This window comes from Schistocerca piceifrons, chromosome 1, assembly GCF_021461385.2.
Source record: "Schistocerca piceifrons isolate TAMUIC-IGC-003096 chromosome 1, iqSchPice1.1, whole genome shotgun sequence".
Lineage (NCBI taxonomy): Eukaryota > Metazoa > Arthropoda > Insecta > Orthoptera > Acrididae > Schistocerca > Schistocerca piceifrons.
The window spans coordinates 1,014,498,459-1,014,513,666 of record NC_060138.1 but is presented as its reverse complement, the minus strand read 5'-3'; the positions used below and the strand labels follow the sequence as shown (position 1 = coordinate 1,014,513,666).

The following is a 15,208-nucleotide window of genomic DNA, read 5'->3' as shown; positions in this document are numbered from 1 at the left end:
TGTTTATCTATATGATTCAGTGGCTATAATTGGCTGTTAACTGTCGAGATTCAAATTTAATGAGAAAAGTGCACTTAGATTGAGCATTAGTATACAAGTTTAAGCAAATTTTATTCTTTGCTATAGTCCTGTACAGTTTTTGTTCTTCTCATATATACTAAAATATGATATTTTTTACATCCTTGTATGCATAGAACATACTTACACCCTTCAGTCGGTTCTTGGAATTTGTGTTTGGTACACATTTTATGATGGTACTCGTGTATTGCGAGTCTTGTTGTTACATGTGTCTGGTTCCTGCAGTCTCTGACCCAGCTGTCATCCAGCATGGCTGGTGTGTTGTAAAACTCTTACATCTATTTCCTTCTTCTTCTGATCTATGAAGTTAATCACTTCATGATATGGTCCTGCAGAAGGTAGCCAGTGGGGTAATCTGATGTTGTCTATGAAATAAGTCTTCTCCAAGAGTTCATATTTAAGTCGAGATGATCCTACTCTTATAAACTGTTTCATTAATATCATCTTGACTTTTTCTGTTCTTTTCAAATCACCGACCCTTAATTTTCCCCACATGATATCTATTCCATATACTATGACTGCTGCTTAGAATAGTGGCATTGTTGTGCTTGTTGATATATTGGTAATGTTAGGGATATTATATGAGATTTTGATCGCTGCTGCTGCTCTTTCCTGACTTTGTATGCCAAAAGATTTGATGTTGTCTGTAATGTAATTTCCAGCTATTTATACATCTCTACTATTTATAGTGGTTCACTGTATGGAGTATAATGTCCTAATTCAGAATCATACTTTGTTTGCCCATCAGCCCTCATTGTTTGCTGTTGGGATGTAGTTATTTAATATGTACTTCTGTTGAGAAAAAATAGAACAACATTTTAAATAACTGGACACTTTTTCTGTAACGAATGTGCAGCTTTACTTTCTTAAATATTCCACTGTCACAGAATTCTGTGTCCACCTAGTTATTTTGTAGTTTTAAATGGCTGTGGAAATAGTTTTTATTTGGAATTGTTGTATAATTAACGTTTGATGGTACTAATAATAAAATAAAAGTATACTCACTGAACATTGCATTCAGGGGTTTATTTTAACTAAAATGTACATTATAATTTATTACAAAGTTTCAGGAAATATGCTCTAATGTCCACTGCTCAAAACTTTGAATTAAAATAAAAAATTAATTAAATATAAGTAAAAATCAAACAAAATACTCACAAACCAACAATTTCAGAAAGTTACAAATTATTTGATACAAAATTTATTTCAGTGGTTCTCAGTATTTCCTGGATATCCGTTTGATTTACTGTAATCACTGCCTTGACTTTGCACAGCATGGAGTCTACCAGTCAGAGATATTCTGTGTGAACATTTTGAGCCTTGAATTCATGATGGCTTCTAACAGCTCCCTCTCATTACTGAAATTCCATCATGAAACCATAATTTTTAGTCTTGATCACAAGTTCTCAGTCAGGTTGAGGTTGGAACTTTTGCCAGCCCACAGTTGGCACACATATGTGATGTTCAGCAAACCATTTCTCTTGATTCTAGTGCTGTGCTGTGCTCTCTTCCTGAGAGATACACTGATTGTTGTAACCTTGAAACCTAACAGAGGACAGCAATTTCAACACTGAGACTTCTTCTTGGTACTTCTTGGCATAATGTTGCCCTGTGATACTTGTAGACATTCAGTGCCATGTTGCATCATGCGGCCCCACACCATGACACTGATGGGATGCTTGATAGTGGCAGTCAACAAGTCTTTGCCTGGTTGACAACAGATGTACTTAATTCCATTACTTCCAGAGAAGCTGATCTTAATGTCATCATTCCAAATGCCTCTAGCTCAGTCTTCTTGTGTCCACTCCCTGTATGGGATTCCTTCCCACCTCTCCTATTCTGTCAGATACACATAATTGTACTTTGGCTTACACCATGTTGGCGGACAACTTGCCTGGAACTTGTACTAGGGTTTGTCTTAATATCCTGTAGAACTCGGTCCTCCAAATCTAGTGTGTGCCAAGTCAACTCCCTCCCTGCATGTTCTTCTGTCTGAAAGGATCCATGATCACACAACTGCCCAAAAAGGGTTTGAAATGTTGGATGATGTGGTTGGTGTCCATGAGAGCACTTGTTTTGGTATTGCCGTGCTGCCTCTCTACCATTTTCCATCTGTTTGGTCATACACAGACACCATCTCAGCTTGTTCCCAAAGTAAATACCAGACCATTCTCCTGCTTACAGTGTGCTGCATCAATCACACAGCCTGCAGCATACATGGAACACATGGCACATGGTAGAGGAACTTTCATTCATCAGCACTTTCCAATGTGACAACGATGCATTGCTGAATGCATGTGTACAGCACCTTTTTCCCTTCATTTCCAGTCAGGAATCTGTCCCTGCAGTTTGTCAGTTTTATTAATGTTCACCCTGTATGTATAAAATAAACATATTCACAATTTCTTACATATCTCTATCACATTCATTATTTGAATAGTTGTAGGTTTTTTACAAAAATTATGTAATTAACACTTGTACTGAGTGTATGGTCCAGCTCAAGTCAAATACAAGACTGACTTCTGCATAGTGTGGCAGCCCCATGCTCATAAAACCTAACCTTGTTAACAATAATAATTATTATGAGATATATTTGCACTAATAATTACTGCAGGGTACTTATTGCAAATGGAACAAACAGCTGTTAATAATTTGTGTACATGTGGAGAACTCCGTTTTGACCAATGTTTCAATAACAATAAATAATAATTTGTTTAATAAATTATATGTGCTGTAACTGCATCACATAGCTCTCTCAACATGTATCTGAGGTCAGTACCTTTTCATTGGTGTGCTATATGCGTCCTTAACTTGTATGGAAATAGTTGTACGGTAGTTATAAGTAATAAATATTCTAGCAGAAATGGTTCTTAAACCATAAGTTATATGACTTTGAGGAGGACAACAGTTCAAACCCGCGCCCGGCCATCCACATTAAGGTTTTCCATGATTTACCGAAATTGCTTCAGGCAAATGCTTTGATGGTTCATTTCAAGGGCCATGGCCACTTTCCTTCCCTATCCTTCCCTAATCTGAGCTTGTGCTCCATCTCTAATGACCACATTGTCAACGGGACGTTAAACACTAACCTCCTCCTCCTTTTGTATGACTTTGGTGATAATTTTGTTAGAATCTAGAGCTTCTGCCAATTTTAAAAGTGTCTACCATTCCCATAACATACTTGTAAGTAATTTTAACAGTTTATGTGACTATATAGTTTTTCTGCCTAATATTTCAGTTATTAGTCCATGGTGGCTTTCATTCCGTATTCATGTGGGATCTCATGTCACGACACCTTCACCGTGACACACATCAATCCCTGGCCCAAAAGTACATAACAGTCCACCAGATCTTGAAGCTTCAAATGACATCATATAAAGTAATGCAGCCAAGCCCTTGTTATGTCACATGCCACACCTAATCTGCTCCGGTGGCTGTATGTGGCTGTATGTCACATGCCTAGTCCTTACACCTACCACCCCTCCCTCCCTAATTCCTAGTGCCTAAACCTGCTGCCTTCCTCTGAACCACTAGCTACCCATTCTCAGTCCCTCCTCCTGCTTCCTGCCTCTTTCTCCCTGTACCTACCCCACCCGACACGACTCCTACTCAAGACATCTGCCAGACTGCCATCTCTGCATCGTGTGCCCATACAGCACAATGTGAGCACACAGGTGTGTGTGTGTGTGTGTATGTGTGTGTGTGTGTGTGTGTGTATGTGTGTGTGTGTGTGTGTGTGTGCGCGCGCGCGCATCCCCAAGCTCATAAAAGTGCTTTTCAAAAGGCTAGCAAAGTTTTCACTATCATTTGTATGTGCTTGTCAACAACTCAGTGCTTATACACCACAGTGAGTGGTCTCCGTTACTCTTAAAGCTTTCAGTTTTAATTTGCTTTACTGTACATAATTTGTTGAGTTTAGTTTCGTTATTACTGAGCAAGACAGATATGGTCAGGTCAATGAACTGTAAATATGTTGAGAATGTCCTATGCTAAGTTCATTTTGATACAGATGTTGTTCTGTGATATCATTGGAGGCAAACATTCTCAGTAAACAATGGCCTATAAACATGTTATGATCCATTTAGTCATCTCCATGTCCTAGTGACATGACGTGATGGCCCTCCATGCACTCTTGGATATTGTTTTGATCCTCCGCTTCAAGGTCACTTCGGTACTTTCTTCTCCTTGTTTTTCCTCTGTTCTTCTGAGCAAAACAGCTTTTTCAAGAAAGTTTTCTGCTCTTATGATATCCTCAAAATAATCTGCAGTTTTTACTCTAATGATAATCACACTACAGCTCGTAGATGGTATATACTGTTTGCTTCTCAGTACAAATCAATAATTACCTTTTCAGTAATTATATATGTGATGTACATTCTTTCAGACTTATCTGAAAGAAAAGAAATCATTTTGATCCTGCAGTCATTGTGAATATCAACAGAAAGGAATAATGACATTCAGTTGCTAGTGGGCATTAATTTATATCAATAGGGAAAGTTGAAAATTTGTGCTAGACTGGGATTTGAACATGGGTCTCCTGCTCACTAGGCAGATGCTCTGACCACTAAGCCATCCGGACAGCCAATAGACATCACAACTGCACAGACTACCCTAGCACACCTCTCGTCAGACTCTAATTGTCCACGTGCTATTGACATAGTGCTGCGGCTAATTATCCTCATTACTCTTGGCGTTTCGCCAATTCCCATAAGAGTTCGGGCACGTTATGCATCAGCACTGAATGGATCACTGGCCAGCCTCATCTTAATTATGTATGTGCTGTCTGTTCTTTGGGACATGTCAGTGCAGATGCATACCACGCTCAAACTCTTATGGTAACCAGTGAAATGCCACAAGTAATGAGCATAATGGGCAGGGGCTCTGTGTCAGTAATGTATGGATAAGCTGAGAACTTGGGTCTGATGGGAGGCACGCAGTGTAGTCCATGCAGTTGCAATGACCACAGGGTGTCTGGATGGCTTAATGGTCAGAGAGCCTACCTAGTGAACGAAAGACCCAGGTTCAAATCCCAGTCCAGCACAAATCTTGAACTTTCCCCACCGTTGTAAATCAATCCCCACTAGCAGCTGAATTTCATGATGTCTTTTTCAGTAATTCGCACAAAGTTAATTTATTTAATCAAATCTCGTGAGGTGTGTTCCACTTCTTTATATCTTTGATAAATTCCTTATTCACACAGATTTATATTGCTATGGGTGAAACTTGGTACTCTACTAAGTGCCGTGTGGTATGTCATATCGATTCTTGTAGTTCTAACACACCAATCTTAATTGGTGTTTCTGAGCTGTGTGGGGTGATCAGTTTAAAATTACTGCACTATGTTTATTATACACCACTGCTCACTGAATAAATGACGAACAGTGCAGCAAACTAACTGACCTTTTGAATCAAATCATTCTTTTTTTCTCTCTTTCTCACATGCATATGCAGCAAATAAATGAATGTTGAACACTAACAGATTTCTAGAAAAGGATAATTAATTGCTGTTTGTGGTGTGAGTGTATGTGTGCATGTGTTTGTGTATGGAAGAAAGATAGATAGATAGACAGATAGATAGAGAGAGAGAGAGAGAGAGAGAGAGAGAGAGAGAGAGATGTTCATTAGTTTACTGAAGAAAGATTGTGCGTAAGTTCAGCAGGTAATCGTGCTAATTTGTGGAACTTGACTGCTGCTCAAGATACCTTGTCTTTTCATTGAGTGCTTTTGTATTTCTAACCCCATCAAGTTATTAACTCACCTGTTCTTCTAACACCATAATTCTTGCTGTAATACTCTGTTACCCTGAATGTATTTTTTGAGGTCTCACTTCATTGTGGTCTTCACCTTTATTTTAGAGTAATCCTTTATATTCTGCTTCTACAAATTACCACTTTTGGTACACTGTAAAATGCCAGTTTTTATTCCTAGTCTTTGTCAGTTCACAGATATAACAGTACCTATTATGAAAAAATATGGCACTGGATAGCTTTCAGGTACTTTTATGCAGCATCTTGCATTGTTTCCTCATAATCTTCAAAATGATTCTTCTTCAGTTTCCCTGAAAGAGTAAAATAGGACAAACAATATTATGAAAGGGATAGTTGCTACTACTCACTATATACCAGAGATGATGAGTCAAGGGTAGGCACAACAAAAAGTCTGTTGGAAAATGAGCTTTTGTCAAAAATAGACAACACACACACACACACACACACACACTCACTCATGCAAACACAACTCACACACACACATGACCACAGTCTCTGGCAGGTGAAGCCAGACTGCAAACAGCAGCACATGGTCGAAGAGGCAACCGGGTGGTGGGGGTAAGGAGCAAGCTGTGGTGGGGAGGGGAGGGATAGCAAGGAGGGTTGAGGGGTAATAAAAAGCTGCTTATGGGAGCATACTGGGATGAGATGGAGAGAGGCATAGGGCAGTTAGATGTGGGTGGGAGCTTAGACAGAAGGTGGGGGGGGGGGGGGGGGGGGACAGGGAGGGTGGGCAGGGTGGAATAGGAGAGAAGTTAGAAGACTGAGGATGTGTTGGTGGAATAGAGGGCTGTGTAGTGCTGGAATGGGAACAAGGAAGAGGCTAGATAGGTAAGGACAATACCTAACGAAGGCTGAGGCCAGTAGGGTTATGGGAACATAGAATATGCAGGGTGAGCACAAAGTCTTGCCCTGATTATAACAACTTATTACAGAATAACTATTTGACATCATAATTTACATTTGGTGCCTTTACATGGGTTAGTGTTCCTACCTTTTTTTTTTTCTTTTTTTTTTAGACCACTTACATTAGTAAACCTCAACTCCCTTGATAGCTCGAAGAATGTTGAGGCAGTATTCCAGTTAACGCCAGGTGTTTTGTAACATGTGTTCTGTCACAGTAGCCACAGCAGCTTGTATCCTAGCCTTTCGCTGTCTCGCTGTAACTGTACAGTAGCATGTGGAGACTCTGAACCTCATATACGGGCATTATGCCCATTTACCATTCCACTGACATGAAAGGGGATTCATCAGTAAAGCATATGCGATTTAAGTAATCGTTAGTGCCATCAATGCTGACAAGAATCTCAGTTGCAAATTCAGCATGTGTCAGCAGCAAATCATTCGGTTGCAAGGCCTGCACAATTTTCTTTTTGTAAGCATGCAACCTAAGCCTTTGATGAAGAATCTTCACCACACTTACTTGCGGTATTGCGGTATTTGAAGTTCACATGATGCTTGATGAGTTGATGTAGATGGACTCTGTTGAAATGATTGCTGAACACGATCAACAGTTGCATCACTCACATGGGGCCTGCCACATTGAAAACAATCTTCAACGTTGCCTGTTTCATTAAACTTTGCATATGATCATTTTATTGATTTAATGTCAGGAGGTCTGCATCCATAAGAGGCCCAAAAGTTACACTGAACATTGATGGGCGATTTTGTTTTGTGAAACCAAAGCACACGTTGCACTTCCTCCAGCCTCGGCGCCATTTTGCCAGCAACTGACGTGACCTAACAGACCGCATTGCTATTATGGAGCAGTAGTGCCATCTATTGGTCACAAAAACTAGTAACACCAACCTATGTAACTTATTATGTCAAATGGTTATTCTGTTATAAATTTTTATAATCAGAGCAAGACTTTGTGCTCACCCTGTATTGCAGGCAGAGTTCCCACCTGTGCATTTCAGAAATGCTGGTGTGGGTGGGAAGGATCCAGGTGGCATAGGCTGTGAAGCAGTCATTGAAATGAAGAATATCATGTTGGATAGCGTGCTGAGCACAGTTAGTTGGTGGCCATTCGTGCACAGACACACTTTGTTGGTTGTCATTACTCACGTGGATGACCCCACACTTTTCGTTATTTAAGGTCAACTGCCACTTTTCCACCATTCAGATATCTTATCTAAATCGTTTTGCAGTTTGTTTTGATCTTCTGATGACTTTATTAGTCGATAAACCACAGCGTCATCTGCAAACAACCGAAGACGGCTGCTCATATTGTCTCCCAAATCGTTTATATAGATAAGGATTATACAATAAACGTTTTTTATCACGAGTGATTTTTTATTCGGAAAATTTACATTGCTTTGCAACCACCTATCCTAATACCTTTAGGGTATGACCACATTCCAGTGCTCCTACCCTGTTTCTACACTACAGTATTTAAATTTGGGGGACAGGCTTTGCATCTAGGTCTGTTACAGAGATATGAGCCATGAGGCAAGGGATTGGGAGCAGGTGTTGTGCAGGGATGGACGAGGATATTGTGTAGGTTCGGTGGGTGGCAGAATAGCACATTGGGAGAGGTGGGAAGGATAGTAGGTAGGACATTTCTCATTTCAATGCATGACAAGAGGTAGTCAAAATCCTGGTGGAGGATGTTATTCAGTTGCTCCAGTCGTGGGTAGTATTGAGTCATGAGGGGAATACTCCTCTGTGGCCAGTTGGTGAGACTTTGGGAGGCTGTAGTGGCAGGGAAATTATGATCTGTGAAGGACTTAGTATGACCTTGGCTATATTTTGAGAAGTACCAACTCGTCACTACAGATGCAACAGCAACGTGTGACCAGGCTATGTATGGAAGGGAATTCTTGGTATGGAATAGGTGGCAGCTATTGAAGTGGAGTTATTGCTGGTGGTTGGTAGGTTTGATATGGACAGAGGTACTGATGCAGCCATCTTTGAGGTGGAGGTCAACATTGAGGAAAGTGGCTTGTTAGGTTGAGTAGGATCAGGTGAAGCAAATGGGGGAGAAGGTTTTGAGGTTCTGGAGCAATGTGGATAGGATGTCCTCACTCTCGATCCAGATCACGAAGATGTCATCAGTGAACCTGAACCAGGTGTGGGGTTTGGGATTCTGGGTGTTTTGGAAAGGTGGTCCAAAATAGGTTGGTATAGGATGGTGCCATGCGGGTGCCAATTCCCTGGATTTGTTTGTAGGTAATGCATTTGAAGGCATTACATACCCACTCCCCACTATCCTTTGCACCTCTCCCACAGTGGTATTTCACAACCCACCAAACTTACACAACATCCTCATCCTTCCCTACACAACCACTGCTCCCAACCTCTTGCCTCATGGGTCACATCCCTGTAATAAATCTAGAAGGAAGACCTGCCTCATACATCCTCCCTCCATCACCTACTCCAGTCCGGTCACAAACATCACCTATCCCATCCAAAGCAGAGCAACATGTAAAACCAGTCATGTGATCTACAAGCTAAGCTGCAACCATTGTACTGCATTCTATGTGTGAATGACAACCCACAAGCTGTTTGTGCGCATGAGTGGCCACCGAAAAACTGTGCCAAGGAACAGCTGGACCACCCCATTGCTGAGCACACCGCCCAACATGACATTCTTCATTTCAGTGACTGATTCACAGCCTCGGCCATCTGGATCCTTCCCACTTAACCAGCTTCTGAAATGCGCAGGTGGGAACTCTGTCTGAAATATATTCTATGTTCCTGTAACCCTACTGGCCGCACACTTCGCTAGTCATTGTCCTTACCCATCTAGCCTCTTCCTTGTTCCCATTTCAGCACTACACTGCCCTCTGTTCCATCAACACATCCCCAGTCTTCTTACTTCTCTCCTTTTCCATCCCCCCCCTCCTTGTCCCTCCCCCCTCCCCCCCCCCCCCCCCCCCCCCCCACCTTCCGTTTTAACTCCCAACCACACCTAGCTGCCATACCCCTCTCTCCACCTCATCCCTGTATTCTCCCACAAATAGCTATTTATAGTACCCGCTCCTACCCTGCTATCCCTCCTCCTCCCCACCCCAACCTCCTCTTTACCTCCACCACCCAGTTGCCTCTCCCACCATGCACTGCTGCTTTCAGTGTGGCTTCAGCTGCCAGCGACTGTGGTCATGTGTGTGAGAGTTGCATTTGCACCTGTGTGTGTTGTTTATTTTCATCAAAGGCATTGTTGTCCAAAAACTCACTTTCCGACAGTCTTTTTTGTTGTGCCTATCTGAGACTCAGCATCTCTGCTGTATGGTGAGTAGCAACTACCCTTTTCATAATACTGTTACATTCCATCCTGGATTTTCCATTGTTTAAAATAGGACAAAGCCTGTTCTGATACCCATTTCTTCCCCAGTACAATCATACAGTTGTTTTGTGTGCTGAAAATAAAATAGTTTGTATATGTGTGGCTAACCCCCATTTTCCACAACATTTAGAAACACTGATTTTGCTTTTAATCAGAGTTTGCTCCATTATGCTTGTTTCCTTCTTGAGATAAGGACCCTACCTTCTCCAAAGTGATTCTTTCACTTTCATAATTGTTGGTCTAGCTTCTCATGCAATACAAGTTGTAAAGATCACATGAGACAGGTCAAAGGACATAATATAACATATAATACCAACAGAACAGTAAATAGATACTCATTCTTATAATCAAATTCTTATCAGTGTACATTTAAAGAACAGTTACTGTTGAGTAATTCTTGTGTGAGGTAGAAACAGTGCATGCTCTATTAGAAATGTTTTCTGTTTGCTCTTTAACATTGGCACTTAATCTGGAATACTTTTTTCCTTCTTCTGGCATGTTGTTGTGTAATGTGTGGCTAGGATGAAATACACTTCTCTGGTAATAAGATATACTGTAAAATTTTTTTGTGGATATTTGATTGTTCTCTGATTTGTATACATTCTTGTTTTGCTTCAATTTGCAAAGTTTTGTAAGTAGTGCCTTATTAATAAAGATTTCAAGGATATATAACGAAGGAGCATTTATGACACCAGACTTAGTACTGTGAGGTTCAGGAGGTTCCAGTTCTTTAGAGTCACAAAATATTCTTAGTATTCTTCTTTCAGTAGTTTATAAACCTTCAAGGGCATTCTTATTAGACCACTACTTCTATTCAGCCACAGAATTTTTGAACCATTTAAAGTACAGCAGACCTGAAGAGCAAGAATGCACAAAAACTGCTGGTAAAGCAAGATCTTATAGAATTAATTTACTGTACTCTTTCAGTATGTTTTGATGTTATATGTAGTGTGTGTGTGTGTGTGTGTGTGTGTGTGTGTGTGTGTGTGTGTGTGTGTGTGTGCGCACCCTTACCAGTGTGTGTGCTCATGTGTAAATGAGGTCCCACAATCTGTAGAGATTTTCTGGGTGAACAAAGAATTTGAATTTTGTATTGTAAATACATTTACACCATTAATAGCATTTTCCTAGAAAGTGATCTATGATAAAGAATAAATAGAACTCTGCATAGTATGCATGAATCACTATTAATTTACTTGAATATGTCTGTATTCTCAGAGCACAACACATTGCAAAGGGTCAACACAGTTCTGTGTGTTTCTTTGAGAAGTTACTTATATCCTATTTCATTTCTTGCTGGTGAGATGGTACATGTGTTCTCTCTTGCATCAGAATCCACTAACTAGCTTTTTACTCATACAATTGTCAGTTTTTTAAGATTTTACAAATGGCAGCTAGGTGGCACTGTTGGGATATGACACTGCTATTGTTTTAAAATTTGTCATTTGTTACTGTTAAAACAATGGAAGCTCAGAAATTCCCCACTAATTTGGTTACAGTGAACATTTAAAGAAACAGTGTTGTAAGTAAATGGCATTTCCTCACAAAGTGTTTCATTCGATGGTTTTTTTACAATCTTCATTAAGTGTAACTAAGCAACAAAGACTCAGCTCACTTTGTTCAGCTTTTGGTAATCACTCACATTCAGAAAAATGCTGTTTGTGGTTGATTTGCAGAATTTCATCATGGTTGTGCTTCCATCAGTGATGAATTTCATGAAGATTGACCAAAAGCTGTTATTTTCCCAAAAATACATTGATGTTGTGTGCAACGCGATTGAAGAGGACTGGCATGCTACTTACTGTGAGATAGAGGCATCCTTAGGTGTATCAAAGACTGCTGAACGTTGAGTCTTGCATGAATGTTTAGCTGTTTGAAAGATCTGGCCTTGATCAATTTCCCACAGTTTGACAGACCTAGAGAAAAATGTTCATGTCATTTAGTGTCAAAAAACGCTCAAAAAATTTGATGAAGGGAAATGCATAATACATATACTACATTGCAACAGTAGCTGAAACTTGATTATATTCATACAAGCCAAAAACTAAGCAGGAATCAACTGACTTGGTGTTCCATGATTAATTGAAACCAGCAAAGTTTTTGTTCATGATGCACTTCCAAGAAAATGATTGCTTGGGTCTTTGGTTACACTGAACATCTCATAGACATTGCTTTAGAGGATCAACTGTTAATGCTGAGTGATGTACAACAATTTGTCTCATTTCCTGTACTCACCTGATTTATTGCCTAACGACTTCTTTTTCTTCTCTAATGTCAACAAAATACGTGTGTACAGAGATTTTCATGACCTCTAGTGGCTGTTGAATTCTTCCAAGGCTATGTTTTTGAGGCAACAACGTCAGCATAGAAAACGTTATCAGATTTGTTTCGAGTGCACACAAATATTGGTGAATATTAAAGGTGACTATTTTAAAAATAATAAAACCATTTGTACCATAAACTTTTTTAGTCATTGTTTTTGTAAAAATTTAAAACACACCGATTTGTACCGTGTGCTGAGATCCTTTCAGGATGCTGTCAACTGGGCCACCTGAAATTATTTATTTATTATCTTTTTTAATGAGGTTACAACTCTTTGGAGACACCCACCTTCATAAGATTTTAAACCTTATCTCTGTGCTTGTAATTGTTATAGCACAGTTGCAATATGTTTATCGTAGCTACTACAAGTACCTAGAAACAATGCACAACTCAGTTAGACTTTTAGTTGGAATTAAATAACTATCTATCCTGTCTCTCTGATATACAATGTAAATAAAAACAAGCTTAATTTCTTATCAAATTAACAACTTCACTTTCTTGCTTTGATTTGTAGTGGTGAAGTTGAATATGTAAAGAATAATCAAACTTCATTGGACAAATGTAAGTATCGAGAAGCGCACACTTCCCAGATTTCTGATTGTATAAAGTAAATGTATGTCCTCAAATTTATGTGCATATTTATTCTACCAAATCTTATTGTTAATTAATGGAGAAAATTCTTGATACTGTGTTAATGACTCAATACTTTCCTATTTCCCCATAGGACAGGGTACAGGCAAGCTCAGTTCCAATGAAGAATACTCCGAAACTACTGATGAGAAGTTGTCATTCAAAATACCAAATGTGGGTCCACAGGTATGTCTGATTGCTTGTAGACTAAAAGGAATGCGTATAATATAAATTAACAAAATATGAAATAAAAAATGCAAAAGATATGCCACTATGAATATGAGTTAGTGCTATGGAAAATACCACAATGCATGTCTAATCTTTCTTAGAAGCACATACAAGGGAAAGCTGCTTCAGAGTTCAGTTTTCATTTTTGAACACCTGACATACTTTGGAAATTGATAGAATCTAAAAATAAATTGTGTCGTGTGGCCAAGCAGAGCGTTACTTAGCAATGAGTATAACAATGTGCTATGCCTAGGGTGAGGAGGGGGGAGGGGGGAGTTAGCAGTTGGTTTACTCTCCTCCACAGACAAGAAATACAAATTTGTAATATATAAAAGTTGTCACACAATTCTGAAAACAATTGAAAAGGTAATTTATTGAAAAAAATAACAAAATACGAGGGTTGCCCGGAAAGTAATGCACCACTTTTTTTTTCTTCAACAATTCTTTACTGAACATAATGAGAATTACACACATTTGATCTACACAACCTACTTTTCCACACACTCTCCATCCTGTTCTATGGCATTCCTCCAGCACGAAACCAGTGCATGTATGCCCCGACAGTATAAATCCTTGTCCTGGTGGCAGAGCCAGTGCTTCACTGTGTGAATTGCCTTCTCATCATCCTCAAAATGTGTTCCATAAAAGGCAACCTTTAATGGCCCAAACAAATGGAAGTCTGAGGGGCCTAGATCAGGGCTGTGGGGTGGATGGGGTAACACTGTCCAACCCTGTTTTTTGATGTGCTCTGTGGATCATGATCTTTCCAGAGAAAGCAGTTTCTTTGAATTTTTACCTCTGTGGGGAGTGGAAATGGTGCCATTCAGTCAGCTGTCATTTTGTTTTGGGCTCAAAGTGGTGAACTCAGGCTTCATCGCCCGTCACAATCTGGGAGAAGCAGCACGTCCCCTGCCCTTCAAAATGTTGTAACAAATCAAGACAAATGTTTTTTCTGTGCAATTTTTGATCCACCATTAGGTACCATGGGACCCAGCTTGCACACACTTTTGAATATCCAAGAGTGTGGATAACTGCATCCACACTTCCTTTGCTGATTGACAGATGTGGTGCCAACTGCCAAGTCACAGTGCATCTCTCCTTGCGAATGACTACATCAGCTCGCTGCAAAATGTCAGGTGCGACAGCCGTTGATGGTCTCCTCAACTGCCAAAAATCATGGAGCTCTGCCGAACTGCCTTCTGATAATCTCACCCTCCGTGACCAGCAACTAACTGTACTTCTGTCGACAGCAGATGCTCCATAGATGTTGCACAAGTGTTTGAGAATTTCTCTGCAGTGAGAAATTCAATGATGGCACATTGCTTGTAACCTACATCACCTGTAGATGTAATTTTGAAACAATCCTGCAGCTACATTATCTGTTGGAAATGACGGAACCTTGGGGCACTCGCTCAGGAGACTTCAGATAATACAAACATAACGTTTTGCATTCATAGCATTGTTTTCGGCTGAGAAAAGAATGTGGTGCATTACTTTTTGGGCAACCCTCATATAAACAAGTAGTAGTAAAATGAACTTTTTCATTTTCGTTATTTCACACATTGTTTATTGTGAGCTGAGATTGCTTATGGTTGAGCATAACAGAAAAAATGAATGTTGGCCCTCCAGGCATATCATTTGCTTGGTCAGATAACTCTTGTTCACATTAGCTCTCCTCTGCCCATCTTTGGTTATAATATTTCTGAGTGATAATTGTAAATAACATTGTGATAACATTGGTGTACCATTGATGCTGACAAATGGTACAATACCTTTTTTAAGTTCAATGAACCGTGCTAAGTTTGCCAAAAGCACGAAGAAAATGTAATGAGTGAAATCATTGTACAGTGTGTCTCTTGTTGATGTGTGCAGCAGAATATCTTGAGAAACATAA

General features: G+C 39.8%; 1 protein-coding gene across 11 annotated transcripts in view; it reads left to right on the top strand.

Annotated features, from left to right (window-relative positions):
* The window catches only part of LOC124804602 (serine-rich adhesin for platelets), a 416,342-nt gene that overhangs the window by 354,975 nt on the left and 46,159 nt on the right, over positions 1 to 15,208 (top strand). For all 11 annotated transcript variants that reach the window (XM_047265247.1, XM_047265086.1, XM_047265481.1 and 8 more), the window contains one exon: positions 13,181 to 13,272. In XM_047265247.1, coding sequence (XP_047121203.1) covers positions 13,181 to 13,272 — 92 coding nt within the window. The remainder of the gene's footprint in view (positions 1 to 13,180; positions 13,273 to 15,208) is intronic.